This window comes from Zootoca vivipara, chromosome 13 (genome assembly GCF_965207765.1).
Source record: "Zootoca vivipara chromosome 13, rZooViv2.hap1.1, whole genome shotgun sequence".
Lineage (NCBI taxonomy): Eukaryota > Metazoa > Chordata > Lepidosauria > Squamata > Lacertidae > Zootoca > Zootoca vivipara.
In genome coordinates, this window is record NC_142596.1 from 38,962,692 (window position 1) to 38,981,566 (window position 18,875).

Below are 18,875 nucleotides of genomic sequence, written 5' to 3' on the forward strand. Positions count from 1 at the left end.
CGTGTGGTATGTTGATTCCAGTGGTGGGTGGAGGATGAGGGTGTGAGGGTGGGCAGAATTGTTTGCCAAAGTTTGTATTTTATTTTGCCTACACAGCAGGGCCTGTAATATCTGCTTGTTAGCCTAAGGCACTTGGCTTATTGAGTGGGGAATTAGTGGTTCCTGCGCAAACACACAGTTTGTGGATATCGACAAAATGCCTCGTCTCCAAGTTTGGCTCCTGACTCTCATCTTAGCATAGGAAGGGCAAGAAAAACTAACCGGGGGGAATCTTCCTTTTCCTCCTAGGCCCAGTGTGGTGTAGTGGTGAGAGTCTCAGACTTGGGACCTGTGAGACCAGGGTTCAAATCACTTTTCGACCACGAAGCTTGCTGGATGACCTTGGTTGGACCAGTCGCTGTCTCTTAGCCCCTAACCTACCTTACAGAGTTGCTATGAGGATTAAGTGGCGTGAGGGGGAACCATGTGTGGCACTTCGAGCTTGGAGGGAAGGTGGGGTATCAATGAAACAAGCAATAAAGGATTGTGGGTGCAATGGACAGGAAGCCAACAGTGAAATGTATGTGGGTACTATAGTCATTGTGCATTGCTATAATTTGACTACTGTTACTTTCAGCTTCGTTAACCCATTAGATTTGGCTTCAGGCTCCTCCTTCCTGAGACATATCCTGTCAGTCCCTTCCCCAATTTATTCAATGTATAATGTATTCTGCAACGGTTTGGACACAATGCTAGCATGTTAATGATGGAGCATCCACACATCATTCTGTTTTGTTAGTTGTTCTGTGGTGCTTCTCCAGTGTTTCCTCATTATTGCTGTCTGGAGAGATGTGCTTCTTCCACTCTAGGACAACAGAAGTTCTAAGACCTGTGCAGATTGGAAAAGTAGCAGTATGTCCACCCTGATACAGTGGTAACCCGGGTGGCGGATCCGTTCCGGGGTGCCGTTCGCACCCCGAAAAGTCCGCAACCCGAGCAGCGCTTTTGCGCATGCACAAAAGCCTGATAGAGCGCATCTGCGCATGCGTGCGTGGCGAAACCCGGAAGTAAACACTTCCAGGTCTGCCGCGTTCGTAACCTGGAAAAATGCAACCCGCAGCCGATGCAACATGAGGTATGACTGTACTTGTTCAGGAGCATGCAGCATTGAAACTGAGAACTCCTATAACCGCCCCAGGAGAACCAATTTAGCCACCTTGAGATCCTTGGATATACAGTGGTACCTCGGTTTAAGTACACAATTGGTTCTGGAAGTCCGTACTTAACCTGAAGCGTACTTAACCTGAAGTGAACTTTCCCATTGAAAGTAATGGAATGGAAAGTGGATTAATCCGTTCCAGATGGGTCCGCGGAGTACTTAAACTGAAAGTACTCAAACCGAAGCGTACTTAAACCAAGGTCTGACTGTAAATATAATATTAAAAATAAACAAATGCATCCAAGGACAGCAGCCCTGTGTTTAATCTCCATCTTCCAAGCTTCTGTGGAAAAAACCCCAACAACCGCTCAAACTATTTAATTACTGGCCTGTCTAGGAGTGTTTCATGCACCAGCTCTTGAAAAGAAATCTCCATAGCAGCCTTGCTTGGGCCTTTGTTGGTTTGGACACAGTCATCTAGAATTATTTATCCAGCTGCTGCAGAGATGGCTGAGAATATCCACTGGCTGATATGAAGTTGGCTCGCTTTTGCAAAGACTCCCCTGTGATTGTATTGTGTTTGAATGCTGGGTTGAGGAGGATGGAGAATTATTGGGGTGGTGGGGTGTTCTGTGAGACTAGGATTTCGGGGGTGGGGAGAGAGAACCAGGCTGCTATAAAAAACAGAAGATTGAAGATCCTGGAAGGGGTTTGGATCAGTGGCAGAGCATCTGGTCTCAGGTTTGATCCCTGGCATCTCCAGGCCAGGGTAGGAAGACTCTTAGGGAGCTGGGTATGTTTAGGATGTCATATGGAGGAGGGAGAAAGATTGTTTTCTGCTGCTCCAGAGAAGCGGACACGGAGCAATGGATTCAAACTACAAGAAAGAAGATTCCACCTAAACATTAGGAAGAACTTCCTGACAGTAAGAGCTGTTCGACAGTGGAACTTGCTTCCAAGGAGTGTGGTGGAGTCTCCTTCTTTGGAGGTCTTTAAGCAGAGGCTTGACAGGCATATGTCAAGAATGCTTTGATGGTGTTTCCTGCTTGGCAGGGGGTTGGACTGGATGGCCCTTGTGGTCTCTTCCAACTCTATGATTCTATGACATCCTTGTCTGTATCCCTGCAAAACTGCCACTGGATAAGCCAATTGACTCAGCATATGGCTGCTTCCAACCTTCCTGTGAAAGAGGAATAAAGGTAAAGGGACCCCTGACCATTAGGTCCAGTCGTGACTGACTCTGGGGTTGTGGTGCTCATCTCGTGTTATTGGCCAAGGGAGCCGGCGTACAGCTTCCAGGTCATGTGGCCAGCATGACAAAGCCGCTTCTGGCGAACCAGAGTAGCACATGGAAACGCCGTTTACCTTCCCGCTGTAGCGGTTCCTATTTATCTACTTGCACTTTGACATGCTTTTGAACTGCTAGGTTGGCAGGAGCTGGGACCGAACAACAGGAGCTCACCCCGTCACAGGGATTCGAACCGCCGACCTTCTGATCGGCAAGCCCTAGGCTCTGTGGTTTACCCCACAGCGCCGCCTGCGTCCTGAAAGAGGAATAGGAAGCAGCTAAATCAAGCATGGGAAACCTGAGACCCGGGGAGATGTCATGATTAAAATGGCACTACTGCAATCAAAGCACCCATTTGAATGCACTTAAGACCACAGAAAGCAAGGAGACTTTGCATGCTTCGTTGTGCACTAGGCTTTTGGAAGACTTCTACAAAGGCATTTTGTTAGTTAAGCTGGCAGAAATAGATTTTATTGAATATTTAGAGTAAATGATCTTAAGGCTTGATTCTCAGGGCTACCAATTTCCTCACCAAAAAAAAATGCAAAGGATGATGTTGCACAGACCTAGGAACCTAGAAAGCAGCAGGATACCGACCAACACAACTATCTCAGAATTGTCTGTCTACACTGAATATTATTATTATTATTATTAATTAATTAATTAATTAATTTATACCCCACCCATCTGGCTGGGTTTCCCCCACCATTCTGGGCGGCTTCCAACAAATACCAAAATACATTAAAATATCACAGATTAAAAACTTCTCTAAACAGGGCTGCCTTTAGGTGTTTTCTAAATGCCAGGTAGTTGTTTATCTCCTTGACCTCTGATGGAAGGGCGTTCCACAGGGTGGGTGCCATTACCGAGAAGGCCCTCTGCGTGGTTCCCTTTAGCTTTGCTTCTCACAGTGAGGGAACCGCCAGAAGGCCCTCGGCGCTGGATCTCAGTGTCCGGGCTGAACAATGGGGGTGGTATACAGGACCGAGGCTGTTATAGGGCTTTAAAGGTCAGCACCAATACTTTGAATTGTGCTCGGAAACGTACTGGGAGCCAATGTAGGTCTCTTAGGACTGGTGTTATGTGGTCTTGGTGGCCGCTCCCAGTCACCAGTCTAGCTGCCGCATTCTGGATTAATTGCAGAACCTGAATAGCAGTGACTTTCAGGCATCTTTTCCAGGACAAACTGAACATGCTGAGGACTGGAACTTGTAAAAGCATAAGAGCCTGCTGGATCAGACCAAAGGTCCATCTATTCCAGCATCTTGTTCTTGCAGTGGCCAACCAGGTCCTTATGGGAAAACCTGCAAGCAGAACCTGAACAACACAACACTCTGACCACTGGTCCTGCTAGCTAGGGATGTTGGGAGTTGTAGTCCAACCACAGCTGGAGATCCAAGTTTGGCAAATCCTGGCATAGGACAACCTAGAAGGAGATGCAAAGAGGCATTGGAGTTCTTGCATTAAAGGAAATGTACAGTAGGTTCCTTCATCTCTCTGAAATGTAATCATAGGAAGTAACAGATGAAATTATGGTACAGTTTGTTGCTGAAGGCCGGAACAAAGTCATTTATTTGTTGCACATGAGAAAAACTAAAAAGCTCGCCCCCCTCCCACTTTGGTGGGTTGGGAGGGGGAGAGAGGTAAAGTATGATGATCTTGGACTCTGTGATTAAACACTTAGCCAAAATAGAGCTGTTAAAAATTGACAGACACAGCAGACGAGGAATAATTAGTGTGTCAGAATTTCCCCATGAGGGAGGCAGCAAGCGTTAGCGGGTAACATGGACCATTTAATGAGAAAGGCAGAAAGGGATTTTGGAAACGTCAACAGCAGCACCATCAATCAATGCTTTTATAGGCCACAGCTGAGAAGCTCATGTCCAGAACCAAAGCTTGAGGACCACATTCAGTTGGGGAACACTAAATTGTTGTGTTGTGCTTAAATTCCATATTTTTATCCCAGGGCAGAAAACTTTGACTGGGATAATCATGGCTCCCTTCTAAACTGCTGTCTGTCTGTTGATTGAACCTTGCCTCGCGTGGCTTAGAATGAGGGCCAACCAAAATTTTCAGGGCTGAAGGAGTGAATTTGTGTGCATGCATTTCACTTGGGGTCAACATCTGTGGAGGTTTTTCAGCAGAGGCTTCCAGGCCACCTATCCTGTTCCTCCCAATAATACAATCCTCGACAATCGCTCCAAAACCTGCAATGGAAAGAAACTTAGATTCTCTTTCCCCTACTCTCATGCTGCCCCAATTCAAGTCAGCTGCCCCATTGATCTTTTTGTTGAGAGGAAGAATTAATTCCGGTCCATTAGACACCAATTCATTATCTTGGGCAGTTTCCTGGGGAATCCAAATGCAGTCTGCTTGCAAAATCACTCTGAAAGTCCCAGACTGTGGTGAGATAAAATGTCATCAGGTTTTCAGGAAAGCATAGAAGTGAGGAAGGTTTACCAAGAAGGTTTGGGGTGTGACAACCTCTCAGTTCTAATTATTACTGACTGTAATGTTTGCCTATCATTGCCATTCTACTTTCACCTTACAATTTTCTACTTTATATACCTGCCAACTAATATTTAATTCCATGCATCTGTCAAAATAGGCTTGAGTCTATGAAAGCTTACGTTACAATACATTAAAGGTAAAGGAACCCCTGACCATTAGGTCCAGTCGTGACCGACTCTGGGGTTGCGCGCTCATCTCGCATTATTGGCCGAGGGAGCCGGCGTACAGCTTCCAGGTCATGTGGCCAGCATGACAAAGCTGCTTCTGGCGAACCAGAGCAGCACACGGAAACGCTGTTTACCTTCCCGCCGGAGTGGTACCTATTTATCTACTTGCACTTTAACGTGCTTTCAAACTGCTAGGTTGGCAGGAGCTGGGACCAAGCAATGGGAGCTCACCCCATCACAGGGATTCAAACTGCCGACCTTCTGATCAGCAAGCCCTAGGCTCAGTGGTTTAACCCACAGCGCCACCTGGGTCCCTTTGTTGTATATTTTGGTTTATTATCTTCAGTCCGCAAGGCAGAGTATTCTGACAGCTGGGGACTTCCTTTATAGAATTTATTTTAGCATTAACAAAGAGAACCCAGACACCTGAAAATGCCTTTACCAAACGCTTCTCTAGAAATCAGCCTGCAGCTAAACCAAGCAAGGCAAGGGAAAAGGCAACATTTCCCCAGTTTTGCATGGCACAATGGTCAGGTTTATAAATGCATGTGCATCACTTTGACCTACCTGCACCCTGAGATAATATCGGAAGCTCTTCTTTGTGTGCCTCTTCCACAAGAGGTTTGGATTGTGACAACACAAGAACGGGCCTTCTCTGCAGTGGCTCCACATTTGTGGAATGCTCTCCCCTGGGACGTTCGGCTGGGGCCTTCATTATACACCTTTAAGCACCAGGCAAAAATGTTCCTCTTCACCCAGGCCTTGGGCTGGTTAACATCTCATGCCCCTCTTAAATGAGTTTGGGGGGGTATTGGTTTATTCGTTCTTGTTTTTATTACATATTTTGTTTTCCCCCCTTGTGTTTTTATGCTGTGAACCACCCTGAGATCTTTGGGTGAAGAATGGTATGCAATTGTAAACAACAAGAACAAGAACAACAACAACAACAACAACAACAACAACAACTGAAGATGCCTTTTCTAATTATTATTATTATTATTTATACTTTGCCCATCTGGCTGGGTTTTCACCAGCCACTCTGGGCGGCTTCCAACAGAAAAATAAAATACAATAATCTATTAAACATTAAAAGCCTCCCTAAACAGGGCTGCCTTCAGATGTCTTCTAAAAATCTGGTAGTTCTTTTTCTCTTTGACATCTGATGGGAGGGCGTTCCAGAGGGTGGGCGCCACTACCGAGAAGGCCCTCTGCCTGGTTCCCTGTAACTTGGCTTCTCGCAAGGAGGGAACCGCCAGAAGGCCCTCGGTACTGGACCTCAGTGTCCGGGCAGAACGATGGGAGTGGAGATACTCCTTCAGGTATACTGGACCGAGGCCATTTAGGGCTTTAAAAGTCAGCACCAACACTTTGAATTGTGCTCGGAAATGTACTGGGATCCTTGGTCTATCTAGATCCCTATTGTCCATGCTGGCTCTCCAGGGCTTTAGGAAGGAATGTCCTCACAACCCAACCTGGGGATGCCAGGAATTGAACCAGGGACCTTCTGTAGTGAATGAGCTACAGTCCTTCTCCTCAGGAATGCGTGTAGAATAAAGATAGGGACTGGGCAGAGGAGGAATGGTGGAGACAGCCTCCCCATTCTGACCCCTCCAGGGAGGAGGAAGACAGCATAGATTTACAACAGTGGTTTGAGGGAAGTCACAGCTCAGAGGCAGGTGAGGGGGAAAGTTGGGGAATCGTGGGAGAGCCGGAACAACACCCGGCTGACACGTCATTAGAAAGCATTCCAGACCCTCCATCTCCCAGAACACGGCAAGCCTTAAAAGTAGGAGAGCAAAGACCTTAAAGACAGAGGGCATGTAGCAGCACCTGTAGAAGAGACAAATGAGGAAGTGGGAGAGACGGGGGTGGGGGTGGAGATTCACTCAGGACAATGGCATTATCCAAGAGGCTGCATTCTATAGCCTCTCTGTGCGAAGACTGAAATAAAGAAGGACGGTAAGAAACTGTTCCTTGTCTTTATAATTCCTGGACAACCAGCCAGAAGCATCCTGACAGATAGGGAATATCTATCTGGCCCACTTCCCAGGTCATGCCTCTTCCCTAGCCACCCCCTTCACTGGTCTTGCTTCTCAGCTCCCTGGAGTATTTCTGCCTGTCCCAAATGTACCCTAGAAGCTTACTTGTCTAGATAGGGTACAGAAAGGTTGTGTGAGAGCTCACTTGACTCTGTGGACCTTTGGTCTGCTCCAGCTGGACTCTGCTTCCCACAGCGACATGCAGGGAGATGGAGTGGGCTACAACAGTAATTTTTAGAGTACCAAAATAACTTGAGCCAGCAAAAGGTAGAACCTGAGGTGGCCCCTTTTGACCTCTGCTGTTGTGAAATCGGTGACCTCCCTCTCTCCCATTCTCATGTATACCTATGTATTTTATATATATATATATCCAAGGTGATATTATTGTGCAGCCCCAGTGAATTTTCCCGCCCATTGCAATGATGTCCATTTCCACTAACGATGTTGTTTTAAAGCTTGTGCCATCTGGTTCTCCTCTCATCTGCTTTTAACCTGTGATCTTTCTACGGGTTGCTGTGCCATCACATAAATTATTGCTGAACTCTGAGGTCTCTGTCTTAATGCAATCCGTGTTCACAAATACTTTATTGCTCCACAACCTTCCTCTGGAACACTGGTGCAAAAAATATGCTTTTAAGCAAGCTACTGAATAATTTCATTTAAAAAGAAAAGAAAACCAGAAAAGTGAGTTTGTATTTGAAATGGGAACTCCTTAGCCAAACTATGAAAGTTGAAGTGAGGTTACTGTTTCATGATCACCGAGATGGAAGTAGCTAAGCAGCTGATCTGAGATTTTTCTTTCTCCGGGCTGTGTAAAATGATGAAGGAACCACAGTGGCTATCTCTGGCCCTGTGTATGTCAGAAGCTGCAGGATCTGACTGTAGCTCCCTGTGGAACTCAGCAGGTTCAGCAGAAAACCAAGATCTGCCAAACTACCCAAAATGTTTAAGGGGAAAACGAGGGAGGGAGAAGCTACAAAACAACAACAACAACAACAACCCCAAGAGGACAGAACATGCTCAGTGGGTTTTGAATTTCTTTTAGGGGGAATGAAAACCAAGATCAGGCATCCCCAAACTCCGGCCCTCCAGATGTTTTGGACTACAATTCCCATCTTCCCCGACCACTGGTCCTGTTAGCTAGGGATCATGGGAGTTGTAGGCCAAAACATCTGGAGGGCCGCAGTTTGAGGATGCCTGACCAAGATGAAGAATGGTAATGGAATGGAGTCTCCTGCGAGAGGGCATGGCTGGCTGTATGCAACCCTAAATACAGTGGTGCCTCGCTAGACGAATTTAATTCGTTCCACGGGTCTTTTCTTATAACGAAAAATCCGTCTAGCGAATCCCATAGGAATGCATTGAAATTTTTTTGAATTTTTTTTTTTTTGCCCATAGGAACACATTAATTGAATTTCAATGCATTCCTATGGGAAACGAAACCGCGATTTGCTAGACGAATTTTTCATAAAACGAATTCGTCTAGCGAGGCAACCTCCGCTCAAAAAATCCTTTCGTTAAGCGGAAATTTCGTTAAGCAGGGCATTCGTTAAGCGAGGTACCACTGTAAGAGCATTGCAGCTTCCGCTTGATATAGCTGTAGCTGTATAGCCCTATAGCTATACAGTTTGAGAATATTCAACTTATTTATAGGTAAATGGGAAGGCTTATGATATCATAACAGAACCCCTGAACACATTCAAGCATCACTAGCTAAGGTATGTGACTCTTCCCAAAGATGGAAGAACTCCATGTGATTTGTTCTGTCTTCTTTGATTTAAAGGACTCTTAAGCCAACATGAGCAAACCCTCATTTATTTCCTGTCTGTCTTAAATCCTGTACAGATCAGCTTGACATCATTTCGATGGCTGAAACTACCATGATGCCTGACGAGATAGAACTGGAGATGGCAAAGATCCAGAGACTCCGGGAAGTCTTAGTCAGGAGAGAATCGGAGCTCAGGTTTATGTAAGTAAATAATTTTTTCTCAGTGATGGGTGGTACCCATTGGGACTGGTGAGGTGGAAGGCAGGAAGCCCACACAGTGAATGGAGCCAGAGTCAATGGCAAGCGGGTCCAATATTCACAAGGAGGTTAAAAGTACATGGGGGAAAGTTATGCATGGGAAGGTCAAAAGTTCATCCTAGGAACCTGAAAATTCACAGGATGTAGAAACGTAACCAGGACTCTGTCCTCTTTCCGATTGGCAAAAAGGCCAGGGGGAATGGAAATACTGAATATAAGTCCAACCAGAAGATGGGGTAGTTAGTGGAAGGAAGTTGTGGAGTCAGAGAGTGGATCTATACTTGTCGTTTATAGCTTTAAAATGCATTATTAAAATGTGACACCAGAGGGCGATGCAGAGCACTGAGCCACTGACAAAGGGAAATTGCCATTGGACCTTATAGAATGTTCAATTTAATCACGTTTAGAAGATCAATGTAGATCCAACCAGAGATCTGAAGAACTGAAGTCCTGCAAAAGAAAAGAGTTGAAAAACTGGAAAGTGTTAGAGATGGGCACACATAATTTTGTATAGCTATTTTTTATTAGGCAACTAATATATGGAATTTTAAAATCCGCTCAGTAATTCTTCTGTTGTAGCAATGATGCATGATTTTAAACTTTTATTCCTTATAGTGTATTTTATTGTATTACAATTAAGTGTAAGTGTTCAACACAGGTATACCGTGGACCTCCCATACTGGATTGGACTGCATTGAATCCTGGGTAAATAAAGATGGCAGCCAGCCCCCACAGATGGCAGCCAAGCTTCACTCCCATTCAGTAGTGACTCGGCTGCCAATCCACCACTAAAATAGGCGCCCCGGCGCCCCAAGCGAAGGGTAATGAGTGGAGCTTCTCAGTCAGGCCAAGGAGGTGACCTTCTAGCCCCTGGACCCCTCAGCCATTGCCCAAGCCGACTGGCACCAGGCCTGCCCTTATCATTTCTTGCCCTGAGCAATCTCCTCCTATTACAACGTCAGTAAGTGAAGCCGAGTTTCAAGCCTGTAGCAAATTTACAGCAAGGGATTAAAAGCTTCTGGAAATGAAGGGCCTTGTCAGCACAGCCATTAAGTATCTCATGATCAAAATAGTAGTTAGGAGCAATTGCACCTTCAGGAGCAAGAGCAGGATTAGGAGCCACCCAGACCTGGTACTGCACAGTCAAGTAAACACTTGTCTTGTCAAATTCCATCTAGACCCAGTGAGTCAGAGTCAGATCCGTGCCTTGCAAGCACTGGATTTCCTCTGACGTTTTGCATCTCAAACAGTGCAGAGCATTTGCAATCAAAATGTTTTTTCTCCCCTGTAGAAAAGGCTACGGAGGGAGCCATCTGTCTATCGTGCTTTGTTCATTGACTTTGTTTTTCATTTCCAGTTTGCCCTTTTAATTTCCCCAGTGTTCACAATGGAAGCTTCGCTCAGTGCTATTTATTACTGATCAGGTGGGAAGATGTGAAGGCCGCCGCTGGGAGAGCTTTGGCAAACATCTCCTGTTTGACTGGGGCTTTGCCTTCTTTCCCCATAATTCGTCCTCCCAGGAACCAGGGCCGGCCCAAGACATTTTGCCGCTTGAGGCAATCTGGAAAATGATGCCTCCCACTGGCAATTGTAACTCTGTGAGGGGAACAGGAGTCTCTTAACCACTCTGAAAACTCTTAAACTAGAACTTCCATATAACTTTGGGGGAAGTCATGACTGTTTAAAAGTAGTATGCTTGTTCTTTAAACATACAGTGTGAATGTGGCCTAAGAATAGACCCAATTAAGTCAATGGGACATGTTACTGACTTCAATCCCATTCATTCCAATGGGGCTGTACTCCAAGCCAAGGGTAGTCTTTGTGCCCTCCAGATATTTAAAGGTAAAGGTAAAGGGACCCCTGACAGTTAATTCCAGTCGCGAACTACTATGGTGTTGCGGCGCTCATCTCGCTTTACTGGCCGAGGGAGCTGGCATTTGTCTGCTCCGCAGACAGTTTTTCAGGTCATGTGGCCAGCATGACTAAGCCGCTTCTGGCGAAACCAGAGCAGTGCATGGAAACGCCATTTACCTTCCCGCCGGAGCAGTACCTATTTATCTACTTGCACTTTGACGTGCTTTCGAACTGCTAGGTTGGCAGGAGCTGGGACTGAGCAACGGGAGCTCACCTCTTTGCAGGGATTCGAACCGCCAACCTTCTGATCGGCAATCCCTACGCTCAGTGGTTTAGACCACAGTGCCACCCGCGTCCCTCCAGATATTGCTAGATGGCAAATTCCATTGGTCATACTGGCTGGGGCTGATGGGAGTTGTAGTGCAACAATCTCTGGAGTATTAATGTTGATGTTTTACAGTTTTTAATGTTGGGAACTGCCCAGAGTGGCTAGGGCAACCCAGTCCGATGGGTAGCTAATAATAATAATAATAATAATAATAATAATAATAATAATCCCTATTTGGAGACTTGACACCTCACTGCTTGGCATCAGCAGATCCCCTGTTCCTCGCAATATCCAGTATCCATTCCCCAGAGATGCATTTCATTTCTTAAGTCAGTTAATAATAGCTACCAAGTGTGCTGCTTCATAATCTTGGGAGCAATTACCGTATATCTCATGTTGCTGAGCATGTAGAGAGACCCGACTTTGCACTGGTAATCAAGCGCCTAGCAGGCGGCCCAACCATTTTGTCTGCTGGCCAGAGAAGGCAATTAGTCCCTGTCCTCCTCTGGCTGCTTCCAATTAGAGAGCATTTTCTTCTTCCAGTTGCCCTCTTGCCTCCCCTCTGCAGAGAACCAAGATGACCCCCTACTTGGCCTGAAATACTTTCAGAAATATTAACTTGGCTTACTTTTTGAAACAGGGAATTTCCTCTGACGTTTTGCATCTCGAATAGTACAGAGCATTTGCAATCAAAATGTTTGCTCTGGGAAATCTTATACAGACAGAAGATCTGTGTAGAGGTGTGTGTGTGAGAGAGAGAGAGGGGGGGGGAGAGAGAGTGAGCACATCAGGATTGTGCCTGCCAGCCCTGTTTCCTGAAGTCCATACACACACCTCAGGCCAAGGGGTCTGTACCCATCTCTGCAGGCAACAGATGGTGCATTCCTTGATAATTATGGTTATAGTAATAGTAATATGCCGTCCATCTGACTGGGTTGTCCCAGCCACTCTGGGCGGCTCCCAACAGAATATTAAAAACACGATGAAACATGAAACATAAAAAACTTCCCTAAACAGATGTCTTCCCTAAACAGATGTCAGATACAGTGGTACCTCAACTTCTGAAGGCGATCCGTTCCACGGTGCTCTTCGGAATTTGAAACCTTTGGATGCCGAAGCGTCCATTCTGCGCATGCGCAAAGCACAATTTTAGGGCTTTAAAGGTCAGCACCAACACTTGATGAGTCGAGTAGTAGTCTGCACTGATGTGAAAACTCCTGCAGATACCAGCACCTTCAGGCTGTGCTGCCAGAAGTGTGGTTCTAGATCAGTTACTTCGCCCGTCTCCTCATATTATGGTGACTTCACTAGAGAGATGTCTGGCGGTGCCGGCTCAAGGATCTTCCCCATTCCCAGTGTTCCTTCTCCTCCAGACAAACTGTTGCCTTCTAATTAGCACAGTAATTTCTCTCAAATACAATTGTTCTCGTGATATGAATCCCATTTCTCAAGGTGCTGCTGCACAAAACGTAATAGGCAGTTTGCTCATCACTGAGCATGTGTTTAATATTGGTTCCTCCCCACCCCCAAGAGAGAAGCAACATTTTAAGATGGTTAATTAAAGGAAAAGGCGCTGCCGTTACTGCAATGAAGCCTGTGTGTGTGTGTGTGTGTGTGTGTGTGTGTGTGTAAAGCCGGTTTTGTGATCAGAAGGAACCAAGCAAGAGCCCCAGAGAGGAAACCTAAGAATTCTAAGCTGGGCTGCAATCCTTTGCTCCCTGGGAAAGCATTGCGGGAGCCGTAGGACAGCACAGATTTCCTCCTTTGTGGTGGATAGAGAGGTCTATGTGTGGAGCACATACCGGTAGTAGTGGCATCTGATGCCCATTGGGACTGGTTGGAGGGACAACAAGGAGCCCAACAGTAGGTGGCGCCAGAGCCAGCCAACCAATTCTAGGTTTTTCCCCATCCTCCTCCCTGCTGAGTTCCATAAGGGCAGCATTGAGACTAAAAAGTTGGAAGCTGATAGCCAGGACTGGTTTTGTAAGCAGGAAGCCAGGCAGGTGGTGTGTGGCTGAGGGCAGAATGAGGTTGGCAAGGCAGCACCCCATTCATCTGAATGGACTAGCTTCCACTGGCTGGTGCCAGTCATGCAATGGCTGCCATAAGGTGGTTTCCCAAAACACAAAATGGCTGCCATGGAGGCATAAGTGGCTGAGTCTACCCAAAGAGGAGCTGATCAGGAAGAGCAAACCAATTCTCAGGAGGATATCATTATGGAGACCTTTTGTGGGGATCTTAGGAGGTCATGGCAGCCACCCTGCCATATGTGGGAACTGTGACCTCTGGATTACACTTCTAAAAAGATATTTTTCATATAATTACTAGTAAAAAAAAAGAGCTGGATTTCGAAGGGGCAGAGGAACCAGAGACCAAATTGCAAACATGCGATGGATTATGGAGAAAGCTACAGGGTTCCAGAAAAACATCTACTTCTGCTTCATTGACTACACATTGACTGTGTTGACGACAACAAACTATGGCAAGTTCTTAAAGAAATGGGAGTGCCTGATCACCTCATCTGTCTCCTGAGAAATCTCTATGTGGGACAAAAAGCTACAGTTAGAACTGGATAGGGAATAACTGATTGGTTCAAAATTGGGAAAGGAGTACGACAAGGCTGTATATTGTCTCCCTGCTTATTTAACTTATATGCAGAATTCATCATGCGAAAGGCTGGACTGGATGAATCCCAAGACGGAATTAAGATTGCCGGAAGAAATACCAACAACCTCAGATATGCAGATGACACAACCTTGATGGCAGAAAGTGAGGAGGAATTAAAGAACTTTTTAATGAGGGTGAAAGAGGAGAGCGCAAAATATGGTCTGAAGCTCAACATCAAAAAAACTAAGATCATGGCCACTGGTCCCATCACCACCTGGCAAATAGAAGGAGAAGAAATGGAGGCAGTGAGAGATTTTACTTTCTTGGGTTCCATGATCACTGCAGATGGTGACAGCAGTCACGAAATTAAAGACGCCTGCTTTTTGAGAGAAAAGCAATGACAACCCTAGACAGCATCTTAAAACGCAGAGACATCACCTTGCCAACAAAGGTCCATATAGTTAAAGCTATGGTTTTCCCAGTAGTGATGTATGGAAGTGAGAGCTGGACCATAAAGAAGGCTGATCGCCGAAGAATTGATGCTTTTGAATTATGGTGCTGGAGGAGACTCTTGAGAGTCCCGTGGACTGCAAGAAGATCAAACCTATCCATTCTGAAGGAAATCAGCCCCGAGTGCTCACTGGAAGGACAGATTCTGAAGCTGAGGATCCAATACTTTGGCCACCTCATGAGAAGAGAAGACTCCCTGGAAAAGACCCTGATGTTGGGAAAGATGGAGGGCACTAGGAGAAGGGGACGACAGAGGATGAGATGGTTGGACAGTGTTCTCGAAGCTACAAACATGAGTTTGACCAAACTGTGGGAGGCAGTGGAAGACAGGAGTGCCTGGCGTGCTATGGTCCATGGGGTCACGAAGAGTCGGACACAACTAAACGACTAAACAACAGCAACAAACAAACAAACAAACAACAGACAGCAATCACCATCTTAGAACAAAAATACAAATCAACTAAGAACCTCCATTACTTTTTATTGACAAGCACACAGAAAAAATCCTCTGCAGCAAAGAGAATTAATATTTCGTATGATTGTAGGCTATGTTGTTGGAAAAAAATTCTGATCTCAGCAACAACAGATTATGATGCCAAAATGTATGAATGCAGTCATGACTAAGCTTACAAGTTGTATGAGTGGGAAAGAAGGAAGGCAGAAACTCAATAGATTATTATTTATTATATTTATTCATTGCCTTTTGCTCAAATGCCTCGAAGTGAATTTAAAAACAGCAAAAAAACAACAACAAGAAGACCTTAAGCACTTAACCATATATATCAGAACTGGAGTTTGTGAACTGTGAATGGAATATGTTTGTACTGTATTAACTTCTAAGCTGAACAATTCTTCTTCTTCAGGATTGTGAATGTAGTGACCAAAAATTGTACTTTCTTTATTCTTCTTCTTGCATATTAATGTTTCTATTTATTTGATTGCATTTTTTCCTTCCTGTTTTCCTATTTCTTACATGTTTTTGAACTTACATATTTTTAAAAATATAAACGCTGAATGTAACTGACCTGTAGAAAGGACTCTATGAACTGGAAAAAATGGTTGTAGGTACCCTTGTTAAGTATGAAAATCCTTTAATAAAAACAACTTCAAAAGGGAAATAAATAAACATTAATGAATTTATTTATTTATTTAATCAAACTGATTCCACAGGAAGATATAAGTAACACATATTATGCTCCCCCACCCTGATTTTTTTCTCTAGGATGGATGATATCCAGTTATGTAAGGACATCATGAACTTGAAGAAAGAGCTGCAGAATTTAGTGGCAATCCCAGGTATTTTCATTGTGAATATTGTTAACAAAGTCACTTAAATAACACAGATGGAGTCCAAAGAGAAAAGTCTTGATAACACTTTACTGAGAAAACTGAACCAAGCAGTGTATAATTTGAGGAGAAGAGAACAAAGGTTCCATTTTTCTTAGTTCAGGCTTTGTACATAGCATGGTGACATTCAACCAAATATACAGAAGAAAAATTACCTCAGAACTACACAGCCAATCAGAGCATGCACTCCCTCACTCTGCTTGGTTGCTAAGCAATGCCTCCATCCATCCCCCTGGCTAGTTAACTTTAACAGAATTAACCCCTAAATTGCACACTGAATGATCCCTGCTGTTGCACTTCCAGCAAATATTATTGGCTTGCATTTCAAACAAACAAACAAACAAACAAACAAACAAACAAACAAACAGTAACACCCAAATGAACAAAGGCTCCCTAAATTCTATCTTGCTCTGGTGCAACTGCCATCAACCAACTTGGAACCTGAGCTATGAACCAGGAGTTCCCTAGTTCGAATCTTGCTTCTGCCACAAACTCACTAGGAGGCCTTAAACAAGTCACCCATCTGCAAAATGGGGAATGATCCTGCAGCCCTCCCTTACATGTTTTTTTTAAAGCATCGCAATGCAAGCAAAGTGCTCTGAAGACTCAGAGTGCTATACAAATGTTAAGGATGGTGATTATTTATTACAAACTTGGCTCCCTTTCCATCTGTGAAACGCTGAAGGATACGAAGATAAGGATGTAGGAATAGCAGTTGTCACCTGTTCTAATTAATCAAAGCAGCATTGGACCAGAGGGTGGGGTGATGCATCAGTAACTAAGGCTGAGCATCAAAGCACCATTTTTTAAAAATGCTTTGTATGCCTGATTAATACAATCAGCCGTGATGGTGCAGTTATCGTTCACATATATAAAACCATATAGGCACAGTCAGTAGCTGTGTGCGTTTATAGTTTTACTGTGCTAGCAAGTACACATACAAAGCAAAAAACAACAACAACCAACCTTCAATATCATCCTTCCACTCTAAAATACCTAGAGAGGTAAACGGGGGCTGCATTACATGGCAGTTTATTCTGCTTTTGGGATGTTTCCCTAATTTGCACATTGCATTTGAGTTTTCAAACAACCTAAAAGCTACTTTGGGAAATATAGTAGAATAAAGCACAACCTTTGTTTTTTAAATTGTAATTGTTATAAAACAGAAAATGCTATAGGTGTGGTTAAAAAAAGAAAGAATGGAGAATTCCCCGGATGCCTGGGATCGAGGTTTAGGGCAAGTAATCTTTGGTGAGAGAACCGCAGCAGAGATTTAAAATCACAAAATATGCAGCAAAGTAAAGTATGGAAATATAGTCTGTTACACCTTTACAATATCCCCTTCCAAGTTTCTTCCAGAGTTCCCCACTTCCCTTAGCATATAAAGAGAACACATGTTTCGTAGTTAAAAATGGTTTATTTGCAAACTCTTCAAAGGTCAGCTTCATCGGCAAGAAAAGACAAGCAGCATAACTTAGTTTCACAATGGTAAATGTTTATGAGTTATTTGTATAGAAACACAAAGATGGTTTTCTAAAGTCATGCGGTCTAAGCTTGGAGCATCCAGCTTAGACATCCTCTCTGGTAGTTCACATGGTGGAAGAGAGAGAACAAAGAGTTTGGTTACCCTTCCTTCCAAGGTTAGGGGGTGGGATCTAGCTAAGCCTGGCAGAACAGCTTACTCTATGGCCTTAACCCCTTCATACATTAAGTAGACTTCAGCATGCCGGTTATATGAGGCTGATTTATCCCAAAACCTTCGCTCTCATTTCTGTGTTGTTGCAAACATTCCTCTCCCCACCCCCCACCACCACTGGAAGCAAATAGCACAGAGATAGGTGCTAAACTTGCACATGTTTAGGTCATGTGAAAACTCATATATGATGTGGAAATTAACAGATAGAGAGATGGACTAAACTGCCGTGTGAATGCAGCTTGGGACAGATTCTAGATGGCACAGATGCTTGCCCACTTTGTATGTAGCCGTTTAACAGAGAACCAAAGTCTCCTGAGAGATCCAGAAGTCATCTGTTTTGCTGAACAGTGTGAACTGATCTCAAGGATATGTTTTGGGAGACTCTCTGTTTGGCTGTGTTACAGTATCTTGGAGCCTAGAAAAAAACCAGCTGTTCAGGAAAAACAGCAGCTCAGGCTTGTCCTTGCCAAGCAAGCTTGGGTTCCTGAAGTGTGATAGTAACCAGGGCTACAAGCCCTAGAGAAGGGAGAGAAAAATGTTGACGTAGAGACTAAGAAGGAAAGAGAAAACCATCATTCTCTTCCTCCTTGTGCTCTTCTTCTGTGCACCTGATATAATACGGTTGAGACTAAGGGAAGGGGAATTAATTGTGCAAGTACGGACTGTTTCTTTGTAAACCATTCCTACATTTAAAACTGTTTGATCCTGTTTTATTACATATAACAACGCACACACTCACACAAGCACACTGACATACATAGATATGGGCAAACCAAAAAGGCAACCCCTGTATGTAATTGCCTATGCCAGGTATAGGGAACCTTTTGCAACTCCAGGGCCACATTCCCTTCTTAGCAATCATCCAGGGGCCACATGCCAGTGGTAGGAGGGGAGAGGTGTGCAGGATCAACCCATATATTCATCTAGGCCAGCATCCTCTTCCCACAGTGGCCAACCCAAGAGGCCTGCCACTCTCAATTTGGAGCAACAGAAGCACCCAACAGGAGTGGGGGTGGGGGCGCTAAGGCCTGCTACAGTAGCTACAGGGGGCTAGCCAGGGTTTTTGCCCCAGAGGGGTACCATTGAGGCTCCCAGCCTGTGTTTATGGGTATGCAAATGCGTGTGGAGGGTACCAAACTGGATCTTTTGATCTGGGTGCAATAAAGCCTAGTTTGGCCCCTGCTGCTACTACCCAGGAAAGCAGGAAACATGTAGTTAGCTTCTGAGGATGCAGCTGCTGCTCCATGTTCTACCCCAGCTTCTTTCCAGCTCTTTTCCATAGCCCCTTTTCACCACATTTTGCTGCAGGCAGATGAAAGGTTCACGCAGCGGTATGGTTAAAAGCTTTGGAATTTGATCCCACA

The 18,875-nt window shown here is 44.7% G+C and overlaps 1 protein-coding gene across 1 annotated transcript in view; it reads left to right on the top strand.

The window, feature by feature from the left end:
- BMERB1 (bMERB domain containing 1) overlaps nt 1-18,875 on the top strand; it is a 43,683-nt gene that overhangs the window by 17,417 nt on the left and 7,391 nt on the right. The window contains exons 2-3 of the mRNA XM_035131057.3: nt 8,989-9,112; nt 15,691-15,764. Coding sequence (XP_034986948.1) covers nt 8,989-9,112; nt 15,691-15,764 — 198 coding nt within the window. The remainder of the gene's footprint in view (nt 1-8,988; nt 9,113-15,690; nt 15,765-18,875) is intronic.